Source organism: Pseudopipra pipra, chromosome 1 (genome assembly GCF_036250125.1).
Source record: "Pseudopipra pipra isolate bDixPip1 chromosome 1, bDixPip1.hap1, whole genome shotgun sequence".
NCBI lineage: Eukaryota > Metazoa > Chordata > Aves > Passeriformes > Pipridae > Pseudopipra > Pseudopipra pipra.
In genome coordinates this window covers 142,268,721-142,284,077 of record NC_087549.1, presented here as the reverse complement: position 1 = coordinate 142,284,077, position 15,357 = coordinate 142,268,721, and the positions used below count along the sequence as shown (strand labels likewise).

General features: G+C 38.0%; 1 protein-coding gene across 12 annotated transcripts in view; it reads right to left on the bottom strand.

Annotated features, from left to right (window-relative positions):
* The window catches only part of CREM (cAMP responsive element modulator), a 35,416-nt gene that overhangs the window by 4,169 nt on the left and 15,890 nt on the right, over window positions 1-15,357 (bottom strand). For 8 of the 12 annotated variants that reach the window (XM_064637449.1, XM_064637417.1, XM_064637440.1 and 5 more), the window contains 3 exons: window positions 13,617-13,708; window positions 13,330-13,475; window positions 7,107-7,250 (listed from right to left, as the gene is read on the bottom strand). In XM_064637449.1, coding sequence (XP_064493519.1) covers window positions 7,107-7,250; window positions 13,330-13,475; window positions 13,617-13,708 — 382 coding nt within the window. Of the gene's footprint in view, window positions 1-724; window positions 914-3,210; window positions 3,353-7,106; window positions 7,251-13,329; window positions 13,476-13,616; window positions 13,709-15,357 lie in introns of those variants that run through there. The other 4 variants (XM_064637490.1, XM_064637498.1, XM_064637457.1 and 1 more) reach the window with 3 other exon arrangements.

Genomic DNA, 15,357 nt, shown 5'->3' with positions numbered 1-15,357 from the left:
ATGTAAAGAAAGGAGAATAACTAAAAGAAAGAGAAATAAAACCCAAGAAAAACAAGTGATGCAAATGAAAAGCAATTGCTCACCACCTACCGATGCCCTGACTGTTGCCAAGTAGCAGTCCCTGGCCAGCTTTTCCTACAGTTTATGTGCTGAGCATGATGCCTTATGGCATGGAATACCCCTTTGGCTAGTTGGGGTCACCTGTCCTGGCTGTGATCTCTCCCAGCTTCTTGTGCACCCCCAGCCTACTCGCTGGCAAAGCATGGGAAGCTGGAAAGTCTTTAACTTAGCGCAAGCACTACTCAGCAACAACTAAAACATCGGTGTGCTCTCAACATCATTCTCATCCTAAATACAAAACACAGCACAGTACCAGCTACCAGGAAGAAAATTAACTCTATCTCAGCTGAAACTAGGACAACTTGGAAAAATAAAATGTAGACACAAATATTTTGGGGAAGCTGACAGCTACAGAAATAAAGAAACATCAACTACAGGGGGAAAAACTAAACTTAATAAAAAGATACTATTATTCTTATTATATTAGTGCAGGTGCTTCGCTAATTAAACAAAAAAACCAGGATGAAGTTGTGTTTAGACTACAATTCCACAGCCATGTCCTCAAATCATTATCAGCTTAAACCCCTTGCACCTCCCCCAGCTCTCCATCCTTCGGGTAAAAGTGTTTGTGGAATTACAAGATGAACTGGACCAGTGAACTGACCTGGATAATCCCCTGGGGATGGAGGGATGGAGGGAGGGAGGGAGAAATCAGCTCAGAACAGCCCTGTGAGCGCTGACAGGCAGCCGCCATGAACACAGGGCTTGGTTGTCTTGTACATCTACAGGGGAATTACTGAAGCCTTTCTTTAAGTTCTCCACAGTCACGTCAATGGAACGATACTTCAGCTCACTATTTATAAAAATGGAATGTTAGCAACTCTTCTGGCTCACCTTTATGCTGGCCACATTACATACATTTTATAGACTCTATGTTAAGAACTACCTTTTTTCTACCTCATCACTAGGCATAAAAAAGATGTTGTCTTAGTTTGCATTAGCTATAATGAATTAGAAATCCAAGCAAGCCATTTTGTCGACCAAGTCATGGGGAAAGCCCCATAACCCAGGTCACCTCAGCCTGGCAAGACCAACTCCTTTGTTGTCTTTGTTTGATTTGCACTCAGATGGCAGTGAACAGGGCTTACTGCTGCTGTTGTGAAGAGGACTCAGTGTGATCATGTACCTGCAGCAAGGCTTAGCAGAAGTGATTCCCTATCTCAGCCAGGATCAGCAAACACCACTGTAAGTAACAACAGGTCCCGGTAGTGGCTGTCCCTGCTTAACAGTTGTCTCACTTATAAACCTGCCAGCATGATAACACAGATAAACAGCCATTCTGGTGGTACAGACCTTGCAAACCCAGACACCACGGTCTTTTAAAAAAAGAAAAAAGCATAGCATTGACAGAATATCTTTTAGCTGAGCAGTAATATGTGCTTTATGATACATCACTGCAAATCAGTACTTTCAAAGACTGCAAAGTGGTTTGTATAGTATCTCAAAAAGTTAGTGCCACTGCGTTCCCCAGAAAAATACCTTGGGAAAGGTGAAATGGGCTTCAAGGAGGGGGAATAAACTATTTTACCAAGGGTATTTTAAATCTAGTAATGTGTCTATATGACAGAGAAGCACACATTTTGGCATCTGAGACAAATATCCCACACACCTTAATCCAGACTGACAAACCTCTGCGGCCATTTCTAATAAACTTCACAAAGGTTTAAAGTAATTCCTAAGGCACTAGAGGTAGGACCAAGGTTATTAACAAAGCAACAAACCTTCAGCTGGCACAGTTCCCTAACACACTGCCCCAGGTCAAGTTTGTTGGGTTTTTTTTCAACTCCTTAAAACTGCAAGGGAGTAAAAAGTCACTGAAAACCTGAAGCTTTCAGTTGAGACTTACAAAAAGAAAAATTATTAACAGGAAGAGAAACAGACAAAAAACAACTACTAAAAAAAACCAGACCACATCCAGAAGAGTACAACAAACTTTGTAAATTAAGCTCTGACAATTAAAAAAAAATTTAAAAAGCAACACCTTCTTGGAAAAAGTAGCTTGCTGAACATTAGAGAGCATCCCCACACTTGAGTGGGGAAAGAACTCGAACTCGAGTTCTTTCAGTGACTATCCAAGAGAAAAAAAGCCTGATGTATTTTTATGTCTGTTCTCCCCTTCTGTGAGTCATAATGGTGGGACTTGATTATCAAAGGGGTTTTAACTTCACCACTAAACTGGCTACACCAGGCATGAATCATTACCCCTTTGAGCATTAAAAACACCGACTCGGAGAAGATACTCATCTTCGGGTAATCAAACAATGTGCGCCAGCCCCGAGCAGCAGCACGTAGGAGCCTGTGCCGGCTGCGAAGGGGTTAAAGCTGCCGAGCAGCCGGAGGCAATTGACGAAGCAGAAAGGAACTGACTAAATCGCAGCATGACTTGGAGCTGACGTCAATGTGTATCTTGTTTGGAGTTTAACTTTTCCAGCTCCCTACTGCAACACGATTCCAGGAAATCTAATGACGTCAGCCTTTTGAACTCAATTAGCTGAGGAACAGACCATTTTAACAGTGGAGGAGAAAACAAGCAGGCGTTACAACACTTAGAATTATTGCTCTCAAATTTATTTACATTCAGTATTTTTTTAATAATGAGAGCACAGGGTTTATTTACACTGCTGAAACAATGCACACCTTTTCTTTACAGCTAGGCTTAAGCCCACAGCTATCAAATCTGCAGTGTTTATTGCTAAACAGAAAAAAAAAAGCAGCGTCATTTTTACAAAACAAGAAGCAACTATAAACATAGTAGCATATATGACTATCTTCACAATAAAGAAAAATGCAAAAGAAGACTGGTGGCTTTTTTTCAGCAAAATTCTGCCTCAAGCAGTAAAGACTATTTATCTGAACTAACCTCTTCAAGAACTCATGCACTAACAGTGATTTTTTGGTTTCTTTTTTTTTCCAATTGAAACTATTAAAATTGCCCTGAAGTCCTACACTAACTAGATAGAAGCTATTTATACGAGTTTTGAGAGATGAAAGAGTTACAGCAACAGGTTCAAAAGAAAATGTCACAAATACTATAACTACATCTGCTTAGACATAGAAAAATACAATGTAAAAGGTGAACAAAATTTTTACCTGTTTCATCTCCTGTTACAGCCATGATCAGCTCCTGCACACACAATTCTCCTGCTCCTCTACCAGAGCCCAGCATGAACTGCTCCAAACTAGCAAGCATGTGCAGGATTACAAGCAAGAGCACTGACATCACAGTGACCTCACTTGCTTACCACTGTCATTAATATGCTCTCTCACTGGAACAGCTCACTGAAACTGCAGCCCAAAGAATTCCTTTTCCAGTAAACTTGTTTTGTTTTTTTTCCTCTTCCATATTTTTATAATCCTAGCTTTGTTCTTTTTCCCTGAATTATTCATAAAGCTACACAAAGCACTCACCACAACACTGGCTGTAAAGTACAGCCTGAAAATTCACAGCACTGTCTGACAGAAATTAAAATGTGGCTCTAGCACTCATGAATGAATTGAAATGATAAAGCTATGACTGGATAGAAAATAAGGAAATTTTAAACAGACATGCAACTGTTTTGATTGTAGCAGTTCCACTAAAAGGCAGAGAACTCTGCTGGTCAGACATGCGAGACAGGAAAGCTAATAAGCTATAACAAATAGGTAAATGAAAGGCTAGAGCTCCTTTCTTTGTGAGGCTACCAATAACCCACTCATTTAATTTCAGTTAAAAGCTTCAGAAAAGATTAAACAATGCTCCAACAAAGTAAGTCAACCTAATGCTAGCGATTTCAGGCAGAACAATAACTCTGGGTAAGGGCTACCTATTCCCCCTTCCCTGCCTTTTCAAAATATGTCCAAGAGATCTGGTTGACTTAATTTTAAAAAATAAATTAAAAAAAAAATCCGCTCTAACAGAGTTCCTCCTTACTTATATCAATTTAAATAAGTTTCAGACCAACTGGTCTGCATGTAGGGCATGGTAAATTTCTAAGGTCCTTGTCTGTAATAAATAAATTCAGACTGGTAATTCATCAACTATGAAACTAAGCTGGATGGCAACAGTGGAAGCATCAATGTAAAAAAGGAACATTCTGTGATTACAGGACCACTTCAGGATCATATGAACAGAAGATCAGAACTGAAGCACACAAGAAATTCAAGCCACAGATCTCAAATATCACTGACCATTTAATGAAAATACACATAGATCCCAAGAGAATGATTTTTTATACAACTTTTCTATGCTCATTTTTCACTAATAATCAAACACTTTCTTCTTCTTCAGCTAGCAAAAAACCCCTTAACCTGTATTAAGAAACTGTCCAGACATTAGATCTGCCTCTTATTTTGCCTACAAATGTAAACTTGTAGCAAAAGCACTGTCACTCAGTTGGATCAACACCTTTGGCACTTTTCTCCTAATATTTTTTCCCACCACAGGTTATCAGAAAATATCAAGCACAGGGTTTAAGTAATCCATTATTACATGAGATTCATCAACAAATACTTTAGAAAAAAATATCAATACATATGTTATCTGAAAGATTCTGAAACAGATCTTTTCTGCCCTGAGACTGATATTTGTTATATTTTTTATTCCTTTACTTCTATGATTATTACAAAAAAAAATTATGTGCTACCTATCCATAATAATTATAAATTATTACCATATATATAAGTGGGAAGATACTAAGCAGAATGTTTTTTCCTATTATAATCTGTGCTATCACAGTATAAGGTGACCATTCAACTACAAAGTGTACATAAATGACAAATATTCATAACTATAGTCTTACAGACTTTTTAGCATAGGCAAGATGACCTGTACTAAGGACATTTCAGACACCTGTATATTCGCCTAATTCCATTGTCTCACCCCATCCTGAATAACTCAGGTTTGTTGACTATATACAGCTGCATCACTGTTAACATCCTCAGGTGCTTTCACACTCTTTTTATATACCCTTTTTTAACTAAAGATTTATTATTTTTAACATTTTCCAATATCAATAGCATGTATAGTAACTTCAAGTCTTTTATCTTCTCGTCATATTCAAGGTCATGCTCACGTATTGTTTGGTTTGTCCTTTTCGCTGTATATATATGTAGTGCTTTTCTTCTGTGTCAACAGTTACGAGCCTCACTAAAGCACTGGACTTTGAGCCAAAGGAACAGAGAATTCCAGGAAGTCAACTTCTCTGACCATGGACAGAGAACAAATCAATGTCATTAAAGGTATCTAGAAGCTTCCAGAAACATGATATGGTAGGTATTCAGTAACTGTCTCTCAATCCATTTTGAAGGTTTCTATCCCAGGCAAGACACTTCATGAGCTATTCCAGCTCGTCAAGCCCATCACTGAGACTGAGCAGCCCTGTCAAAGGACTACTCTGTAACCGAGAGTCTGTAAAGGAAGGCTGGTCAAATGAAATTCCCAAGGACTGAAATGCTGCCAGATAGAATCCTTAAATTCTGTGTCTCTTCACAGACTTGGGAAGTTTTTGGAAATAGGTGAGGAGTTACTCTCTCTGCCCTGACCCCAAAGCTCTGAAGAATCAAAGCAATACCCATAAAACACTACAGTCAACCTGGAGAGATGGAGAAGCCTCTGATTTAAGGGATGTGTAGGCACATGCATACAAGATACTCAGAAAACGTACTATCAGAGTGAGAAATTTGGTTGCAGGACAGCCAAATTTGGGTCTTAAGGCTTTGCTAAGAATGTATTCATAATAACATTTAGGGATGTTATAACAGTACTCTCTGCACAATAAAAACTAACATTTGGCTAAGGGTTTTTCACATTATAGTCTTAAAACTTTCCTGAAATGCTTCTGAGAAGTCTTGGGACAATGATGTATTACAGCAAAGAATTAACCAGAGGCAATGGAAGAACTCAAATTTCATACTGCTATTTTGCATTGTCTCAACAAATTCAGATATCTACAAGCTATTATTGTTATTAACACTCTTTGCTACCTTTACAGCAAAGGAAGAGAAACAGCCACCTAAAGACAGAACTTATTTCAAACATCTACAGCAGGTAAAATAAAGCACCTCAACCTGGACTTCACCAACTACCTCAGATATCCGTGCCTACAATTATGTGATGACTTTCATCCACTCCATGAATACATATTTAACACCTTTCTAGCTCTTCTCATAGTTTATTTCAGATAGCTGTTTTGGCTTATAAGAGCATTCATACAGCCCTCCCTTCCTACTTCTGTGTGTCAATAAAATAAAATTTTTTTAAAATCCCCTATATCCTCCATAGCTACTAATTTAGTGACTCCACAGAGAAATCTCTTCCCCATTTTCAAAGGTTTTCATCAGCATTACCCAATTTCCCTGATAATGATAAGAATCCAAGACACCTTTGGTTCTCCTGTTCCCTCAGCATTACCAAAAGGCTGAGAAGAGTGGAAGGAAAAACATCATGCACAAAATACAGTAAGTCTCAAGAATTCATTATTCACAGTTCAGTTCATGTGTGCATTTTATAGGATCTTCAAAGTGCTCTTCTGTGAGAAAACTAGCTTCAGTTAAGGATCTGCACTCTAATAATGACAAGTCATAAGTTGCAAGAAAATTCTGCACTAAACATATCCAAAGAACTTCAGAATTTGTTTTTTAATAAGATTAACTGCTGAAAAAAATAATTTAGTTTAATATACTAAATGAGGTGCACCTTCAGCATCTCACTTCAATCTGTAACAGCAGCTATATTCCAATTAAATATATGTCTCAAAAATCTGGACAAGAGAATTCAAAGAGAATTCTAAGCAGAAAGTGATTTTATATTGTTATTTCCTTCTTTTAATCAAAAGTAGTCACTGCCTTGCTGAGCACAGAACCTGAGTCCCCTCCTAAGACTATCTTTCATCTTGCTATCCATAAGTATTGTATTTAATAGTGCAATAATGTCAACACAGTAAAAAACCTTTTAAGAAAAATTGTTTAATATGAAAAAAATTATAATGCATTGGACTAATAAAACATACCTTGAACAACAACTTGGCTTCCAGGAACAAAAAACTGTTGTGTGCCATCAGATGACTGTCCTGCATATTGCACAATGGTAGCACCCGGCTGAGGAGCTCCTGAATTTGTCACTGTCTGGATTGTACCACCTTGAGATATAGTAACTAAACAGAAAAGAAAAAGGTAAGTTAGGCAATAGGAAGTGATAACATATGCCAAAAAACAAAATTCCCTTTTTGAAATAAACATTGTCTGATAGGACTCCTGGTCCTCTCCTTGCTTAAAGATCAAGTGTACAATAAAACTTAATGTTAATACTGATTTCCACAAATATAAAGCCTGCTTTGTAGTACATGCCATATGTATAACAGATAAAAAGCCATGTTCAACATATTTTATCTACTTCCAGAAATATGAACTCTCCTAGAATAGTGTTAATATAATTTTTAAAAATAGTAGCTCCTAGCCATATAGAATCATTGTTGTTCTAAACACAAATGTAAAAGTTATTTTAAAAGCTATGTTTATTGCCTCCCACAAAACAAAACTCAGGACATCTAGGCAAAGAAAGAGTAAGTCTTCTGACACTCACAATCCTTTCCTTACTGCAAGACAAAGTTTAGCCTAACAATAGTTATCCAAGTTGTACAAAGTTGTAAAGAGTCCAGATAAGAAGAGAAATAGAACAAAGTGGGATTTTTCCATCCATGTAATCAGCAATATGAAAAATACACATATACTTTCCTCATTAAAAGATCATATTGTATTCCTTGCCATAATCAAATATTTAGAAAAAATGCAATTCCCTAGAGACATTATTAACTGTATATTCCTTTTGAAATTAGTATTGCCTTTCTTAAAGAGAGAAATATCATAGAATGGTTTGAGTCAGAAGGGACCTTCAAGATCATCTGGTTCCAACTCCCCTGCCATGGGCAGGAGCACCTTCCACTAGACTGGGTTGCTCAGAGCCCCATCCCAGCTGGCCTTGAACACTTACAGGGGTGGGGCATCCACAGCTTCTCTGAGTAACCTGTTCCAGTGCCTCACCACCCCTACAGTGAAGATTTTATCCTAGTATCTAATCTAAATCTACCCTCTCTGTTTAAAACTGTTGCCCTCTCATTCTATCACTACCTTCCCTGACAATGAGTCCCTCCCCATCTTTCCTGTAGGCCCTCTTTAAGTACTGGAAGGCCACTGCAAGGTCTCCCTAGAGCCTTCTCTTCTCTAGGCTAAACAACTCTAGCTCTCTCAGGCTGCCTTTATATGGAAGGCCTCCAGCTCCCGATACCTCCACGGCCCTCCTCTGGATCTGCTCAAGCAGGACCACGTCTGTGCTGAGTACCCCAGAGCCGGATGCAATACTCCAGGTGGGGTCTTCCCAGAGCAGAGGGGCAGAATCACCTCTCTTGACCTGCTGGCCATGCTGCTTTTGATGCAGCCCAGGATAGGATTGGCTTTCTGGGCCACAAGCGCTCATGGCTGGCTCATACCCAGTCTTCCACAAGCGGTCATGGCTGGCTCATACCCAGTTTTTCAGCCATCAGCACATCCAAGTCCTTTGTGGCAAAGCTGCTCTCAGTCCACTCTTTGCCCAGCCTGTATCCACGTTTAGGATTGCCCCAACCCACATGCAGGACCCTGCACATGGCCTTGTTGGACTTCATGAGGTTTGCATGGGTCCACCTCTCTGCTTTGTCAAAGTGTGACCATCCAGTGAATTCCTTATCCACCAAGTGGTCCACCAGCCAAATCCATGTCTCTTATGCTAATTAAAACAATCCTGAAACTTTCAGCTGAGAACCCAATTCCCAAGTAGTAACAAAGTCCTTTCTCCCCTAAAAGATATTTAAACTACAAACATCATGATTGTATTTGTGATCTGAGATGCTACAAAAGTCAGATGTAAGTACAGATTAAAGTCAGATTCAGGCTTGCCAACTTCTCTGAATTCACTGTCAGATTCACAGTATTTGATTACATTCTTGAAGGTTGAGCTCTGCTTATTGGATTTATGTGAATTTTGGAGATGGCTGATTTCAAATATTCTGTTTTAACAAGAATTGAGTACCTTGAAAGTGCAACTTCAGATATAAACACTTCAAAGAGCATTGAGATTGCCAAATCCCAGCAGCTAAATTAGCTTCTTTAGGGCTAAAGGTGGAATTCCTCTCATGCTGAATGAAGTTCAGAGCCTTATCTGTAATACTGGAACAGGGTTCAGCATGGACCTCCAGTCCTGCCTTTGGAATGGGGAACATGCAATGTAGGAGCATCCTAACATGTACTGCACACAGGCTCTGTAAGGCCCTAAAGAGTAGTGGAAGGGGGTGGCAGGGTGAAGAGAGCAAGATGTTGTTTTGGTCTGGCCTCTAAAGCAGAAAGTGCCCCATTTGGGGGCAGGGTGAAAGAGAGAGAAGCAAGAGAAGTAAATTGTTGTATTCTCTGTTCTTCAAGAGGTCCAGGACAAGAGCAGCAGGATTTGTCAACTCTACCTTCCAGAGAAGTTATACAGAGTCAAATTCTGCCTCTCAAGAGTTAGCATTAAAAATGGTATGTCTACACCATCACAGAACCATACCACATAAAACCCAGTCAGTTTGGCTTCCTGAGCAGTAAAACATCAGCACAGAGCAATTCAAAGCTGTTCGCTCCACAGTGATTCTGGTTAAACAATTATGTCACATCTGTACTGCAATTATTCATTCAGATCACAATCCAGGACTTTCTAAACAAGAGTGAATTAACTCTAGTAACTGCCTCCCCTACAGGACTGATCCCTGCTATATTCCCAGAACAAAACACTGCCCATCCCCCCATTCACTGTCCTGATCTCCACCTCTGCACACACTTGGCTGTGCTGGGGCTCTACTGAAAACTGGGTTTTCTCTCAAGACCATAGGACTTTCCTGGACAGTCCCTGGAGGTGGATGGGTATAAGTAGCATCTTCTAGCCAAGACTGAAGACAATACTAATACCACTGTCTGATTACAATAAACTGCTCTAAACCAGAAAAAAAAAAAATCAGATTTTTCCCTCCCTCTCAAAACAGGAAAAGGAACTAAAGTTGGTCTTTCCCAAAAGACTTCTTAATTATCCAGTTGTTAAAATGCTGCCCTAAGACAGCAAGCAACCCAAACAGATGGCAAAAGAACTAATGATTTTCATTTTCCCTGCATCTCTTCAGGCAGATCATCATGATATGCACAAGTAGGCAGGGAGGTGGGGAGGTTGATTCACACACTCCAACTGAACAAACAATTCTTGCACATTAGACCATCACCACAGGTGAGGAAGAAACTATTTTTTTTCAGTATGAAATAACCAACACGACAGAACTACAGCCAATGAAGTAGGTTCATAGTCAAACAAGGCTACAAGGCTCCTACCCAAGGCAGTGCCTTGTGCAAAACCACTCATTCCTCTGACAGAAAGATAACACATATGTTGATAGAGGTAACTGGCAAAGACATTTTATCTGGTCATGCCTGTCAGTTTGTCTGCTTCCATAAGCCAAAGCCAAGAAGCTCTGAGGAAAAAGACATTTGGAAACCATGGCAACATACCATTTTGGCTGCTAAAAAGTGGAGAACAGCCATCGCTGCTGCTAATAGAAAAAAAATACATTTGTTTTCCAGAAAAATTTACTTATCAAGTTATTCCAAAAATAGTTATCCCAGACATCCAGACACCAACATACAGTCAAAATGATCTTTTCAACTAAACTGCCTTTCCTGAATACAGGAATAGAGAGAACAGTAGAGAAAAAAGAACCAGCAAATGCAATAACATATGACATCTCTTTTTCAACCAGGGCACACCACAGATGGCCACAGTGACACTGCAAGACCAGTTCTTCATTGCCATGGACACTGTACAAGCTTAATGCATAAATGCTGGGTGCCTGCACAGGACAGCCTGTGCAAACAATGCTGGCCAGGAAGAGAGGAGTGCTCAGGCATAATAATGATAGGCAGCAGTAAAGAGCTATTGACAGGAGATGTAAAGATAAAGTAGATATGTGTGGTGACCTGCATAATATCCAGTTTAAAAATCAACACACAAGTTGCTGCATTCCCACACAGTGTTCCTGGTTCTAGCTAACAGCAGTTCCTGAGAATCACAGGCAGCCAACAGGACAGCTCAGAAATGCTCCAGATCTGTGCTTTATACATGTAAGGACTAGAAGTCAACAGTTAAGCTCCTTGGTAAATTCCAAATTTGGACACGCTCTACTACAAGGAAATGACTATCCTTGCTACCACCTGGTACCAATTTTTTCTAAAGAGAATTAGAACACACAGACTTCACTGAAGCAAAAGATGGGTGATAGTTTAACTTACAAAGCTGAACTTAAAAAAAAATCAAATAAATAAACAAATAAATTGGGTCAGAAAAACCACTTCCAGGAAGACAAAGCTCTCAAAATGAAGTTTTGGAGCCAGAAACAAGAGAGTCCATGAAGGCTGACATTGCATCCTGAAGCAATGCCTCATTATGATGAGAACCTTAAATATACAGCACATGTTTTAGGCTACAACTATAGCTCAGTCAAAGAAAAAGCAGCAAAAACCCAGAAATCTTCCAAGCTTAGCTTATAGGCAAGTTTAAATTAAGAGAAATGAAATTTAATGAAATCTTTGTGGATTCTGTTGTTCAAGCACATTGTTGATATTGCTTCTCTGTTGCTTAATTTTCACAAGTAAATGTCTGATTGAACAAGAAAGCAAAAACTCTGAATCTTGTTATTCACTTCCCTATCCCTATGGTTTATGGCTGTGTTCAAATGAAAATATACCCTACTAAGAATCACCTGCTGCAAGATACTGCTAGTCAAAGTACAACTCTGGTTTCCTAGAGGAAATTATGATTAAGAAACCTAAACTCTAAAATTTCTTAGAATCCTAAAGGTTTTCAGGCTCCCTAGATCATGGTGATAGTCTAGCACTTCTTTTTAAGCCTTGAAATGGCAAATATATATGTATTTTTAAAAGTAAACCTAAGCAAAACCAAAAATAATATTAAAAAATTTAAGAAAATCATTTCATTTGGTCATAAATACCTGCCAGATTCTGTACTAGATAACTGTAATTTAGCATGACCATTAGTCCACAGAAAAGAACACTTCAGATGCTTGACATCACACAGCAAACATTTATCTATGTCTATAGTTTATAGAAAGGGTAAGAAAAGCACCCTAGGAGCACATGCAAAATTACTTTTTATGCTGAAAGAATAAATAATACTATAGGCAAATTTTGCCTTCCCAGAGTTAATAATTAGTTGCATAAATTAAAAATAACTGAAGAACTCTAAGGGTGAGTAAAATGCAATTGGAGAGCCATTCTATTCTCTTTTATATGTCACTGAAATGTTTTAATAGACTTCCTCTGTTTTCTCATTTCAGGAAGAAAACACAACACTTCTTATGCAATCTTTCTGTCATTATATCAAAGGAAAAATACCTGCACTTTAGTGTGTCTACTTATGAAAAGACATGAAAAAACCCTATGAACAGTACGCGAAAAGCTTTATCAAACACATAATTGAAAAAGAGTTACTATAAAGTTAACCCTTAGACAATATCTGATTAAGCCCAAAGAAGGCACAGAGAGCAAGTTAAACAACACTTTTACCATAAATGCAGGAATAAAAATATCCCAAACCAAATCTATAGAACAGAACTGTGAATCTAACTTTTAACTTGCATTTGGATGAAGTATCAAATGTTGGAAATCACAATTTAGGTTAGTTCTGCAGTTTAAGTGTTCATACATGACAACTGGAGACATAGTTCATTTAAGAACAAAAATTGAAAATTAACAAATAATTTCATACTCCAACCTTACAATTCAAAAAAGTCTAATTGTCATTTCATATAATAGCACTAAAACATAGCAAATCACAGGAGTTTGAAACTGCAATGATTTAAAACACTGACCATTCATATAAAAGTGTCAACGTTTTTCATTTCACCTGAGTTTCACCTCCACATTTTAATGCCCAGAAACTCTAGAAGAACTAAATCTAGCAACTAAAAAACATTACAAGAAATAGACTGAAAGTCTATAATGACCATGTTAGGAAAAATTAAATATAATAATTGAAATGACTTAGAAATACAGAAGCTCTTATTCTTTTTCATCAAAATCCAACATCCCTATTTATTATGAAACTCTTACAAAGAAATTTGTGCTATGTATGTTCTGCAACATCACATAGTACATGTGCAAACATACGGTATTGCCCTGTGTTAGTATGATACAGGCTGGTTGGCATGGCCATGGCAGAAATACCAGAAGGAGTTCCTTCATCTTCTGACTTCTCTTCTTCTTCAATCTTTGCTACTGCAGGAGCATCTGATGAGAGTTCATTCAAAATTTTTCTAAAAAAGAATGTAAGTAATTTTATGTATTTGAAAATCCATATCTGTAAGAAAACTAAATAACTGGCTTTTATCAGAAAGTTTTGCTGTAATATATAAGCTGCCTTTAAAACCAGCAAAACCAAAATAAAAAGTCCTTACCGGTATGAAGGCCTTCTTGAAAGTATTTCCCTACGTTTTTGGGAATCAATTACCACTTCTGATACTGCAGCTTCATCTGCAATCGATGCTACCTGTAATAGCAAAGTTCCTGAAATTCATAACTTCATTAAAAAAAAAAAGATAGCAACAGAAAAAAAATACTATTTTTAAAAATTCCTTCCATGTTTGCATATAGGAAATTTATGCACTTATTTATCACTAATCATGAGATTTCAGACTTTTTTTCCAAAGCAAAGAACAAATTATGAGGTTAGACAGACATAGCCACTTGGTTGACATTTTCCATTTGAAAAAGAAAAAAGTCAGAGTAATCCAGGTTACTTTTTTGTGATTGACACTTACAAAAAGTATTGAAGATAGACTTCTTTAAATATAACAATATTACACAATTTGATTAGCTTTTAAAGTGAAGTTAAACATGTAAAACACAAAATACTTCACTAATGTGTCTTAAAGAATATATATACAATATAAAAGTCTCTCCACACAACAAAGCTATTTAGAAAATAACTTTATTTAAATGTACACATTTATTACACTTACTAACACATATGCATAAATAAATACAAAGACATTGCTTAGCAATGTTGTGTGAGTTTTAGAAACACCTGACAAGTCCACAATGTCTCATTTTTTCAGACTTTTAGTATTAGTATTGTCACATCATGTTCTTCTCTTAAAATTACCTAGGACAACCTTAAGGCCTGTGGCTAAATCACATTCCTGACCACTAACTATATTATTACACAGAATTGAAAGTCATTATTGAACAAGAAAAACACACCATTTTCTTGGATTCATTTAACTACTCAGAACTACCAGTGTGTTAAGATTTCCAAACTGAAACACTGTGATAAAAAATCTTTTCACATAAACACAGACTAGACTGCAGTTTCAGACTAAGCACTGTCTTAAGCACTGAACAAACATGATGTAAGTGACCAGAAGGCTCACGTGTTTGACCTGGGAGCGGAGGCTGCTCAGGGAAGTCAAGGAATAGTTCTAGAATTAATGCATCTGCCAGGCTTCAGTGCTCAATGCTAGAAAGAAAACCTGCTTGACCTCAACAGAAAATGAGTGTCTGGAAGGTTCTGGAAATTTATAGGCCTGGGTCACCTCAACTCAAACCTGCAGAACTACACCTTGAAGGAATTACAGATTATTGCAGAATAAAATTGCAGAATTGTTCCTTCACTTGTTATTTTTATTAAATGCCATTTCTATGTAAAAATATTTGTTGCAGCCTCATTTTGCTGGGTAATATGCAGCAAACATCATCAGATCACTCCATGTCTGCCTCTCTGCCACCTAGAAGGTGAGAGGTACTTCTGCATGTGTACAGATGTTCAGCTCCAAAACCGACATGAGAGCTCAATGGCAGAGATACAGGCGCTTCAAGAAGTCTGTGTTCCTCCTTTTGCAGGATGGACCAATATTGAGAGGCAGAGAGAGGTCCTGAAAGGCATTTCCCTCCCAGCGTGTCTTCAGTGATCCTTCAAAACTAAGATAGTATTGCACAGCCAAGAGCTTGGGCATCCTTACTCAAAACAGAATTTTCATTCTGCTAGGGAGTGGAGGGTAATAAATATCTATTTGCTCCAGCACAAGCAGCAGGAAAACAAGACCTTAGTTGCCTTTCAACCTTCACATTAGACTAAAGGTTATCGATAGCCGCCCCTAGTTTCTGAAGATGGCCGAAGAAGCTGGGAACAGTCATACT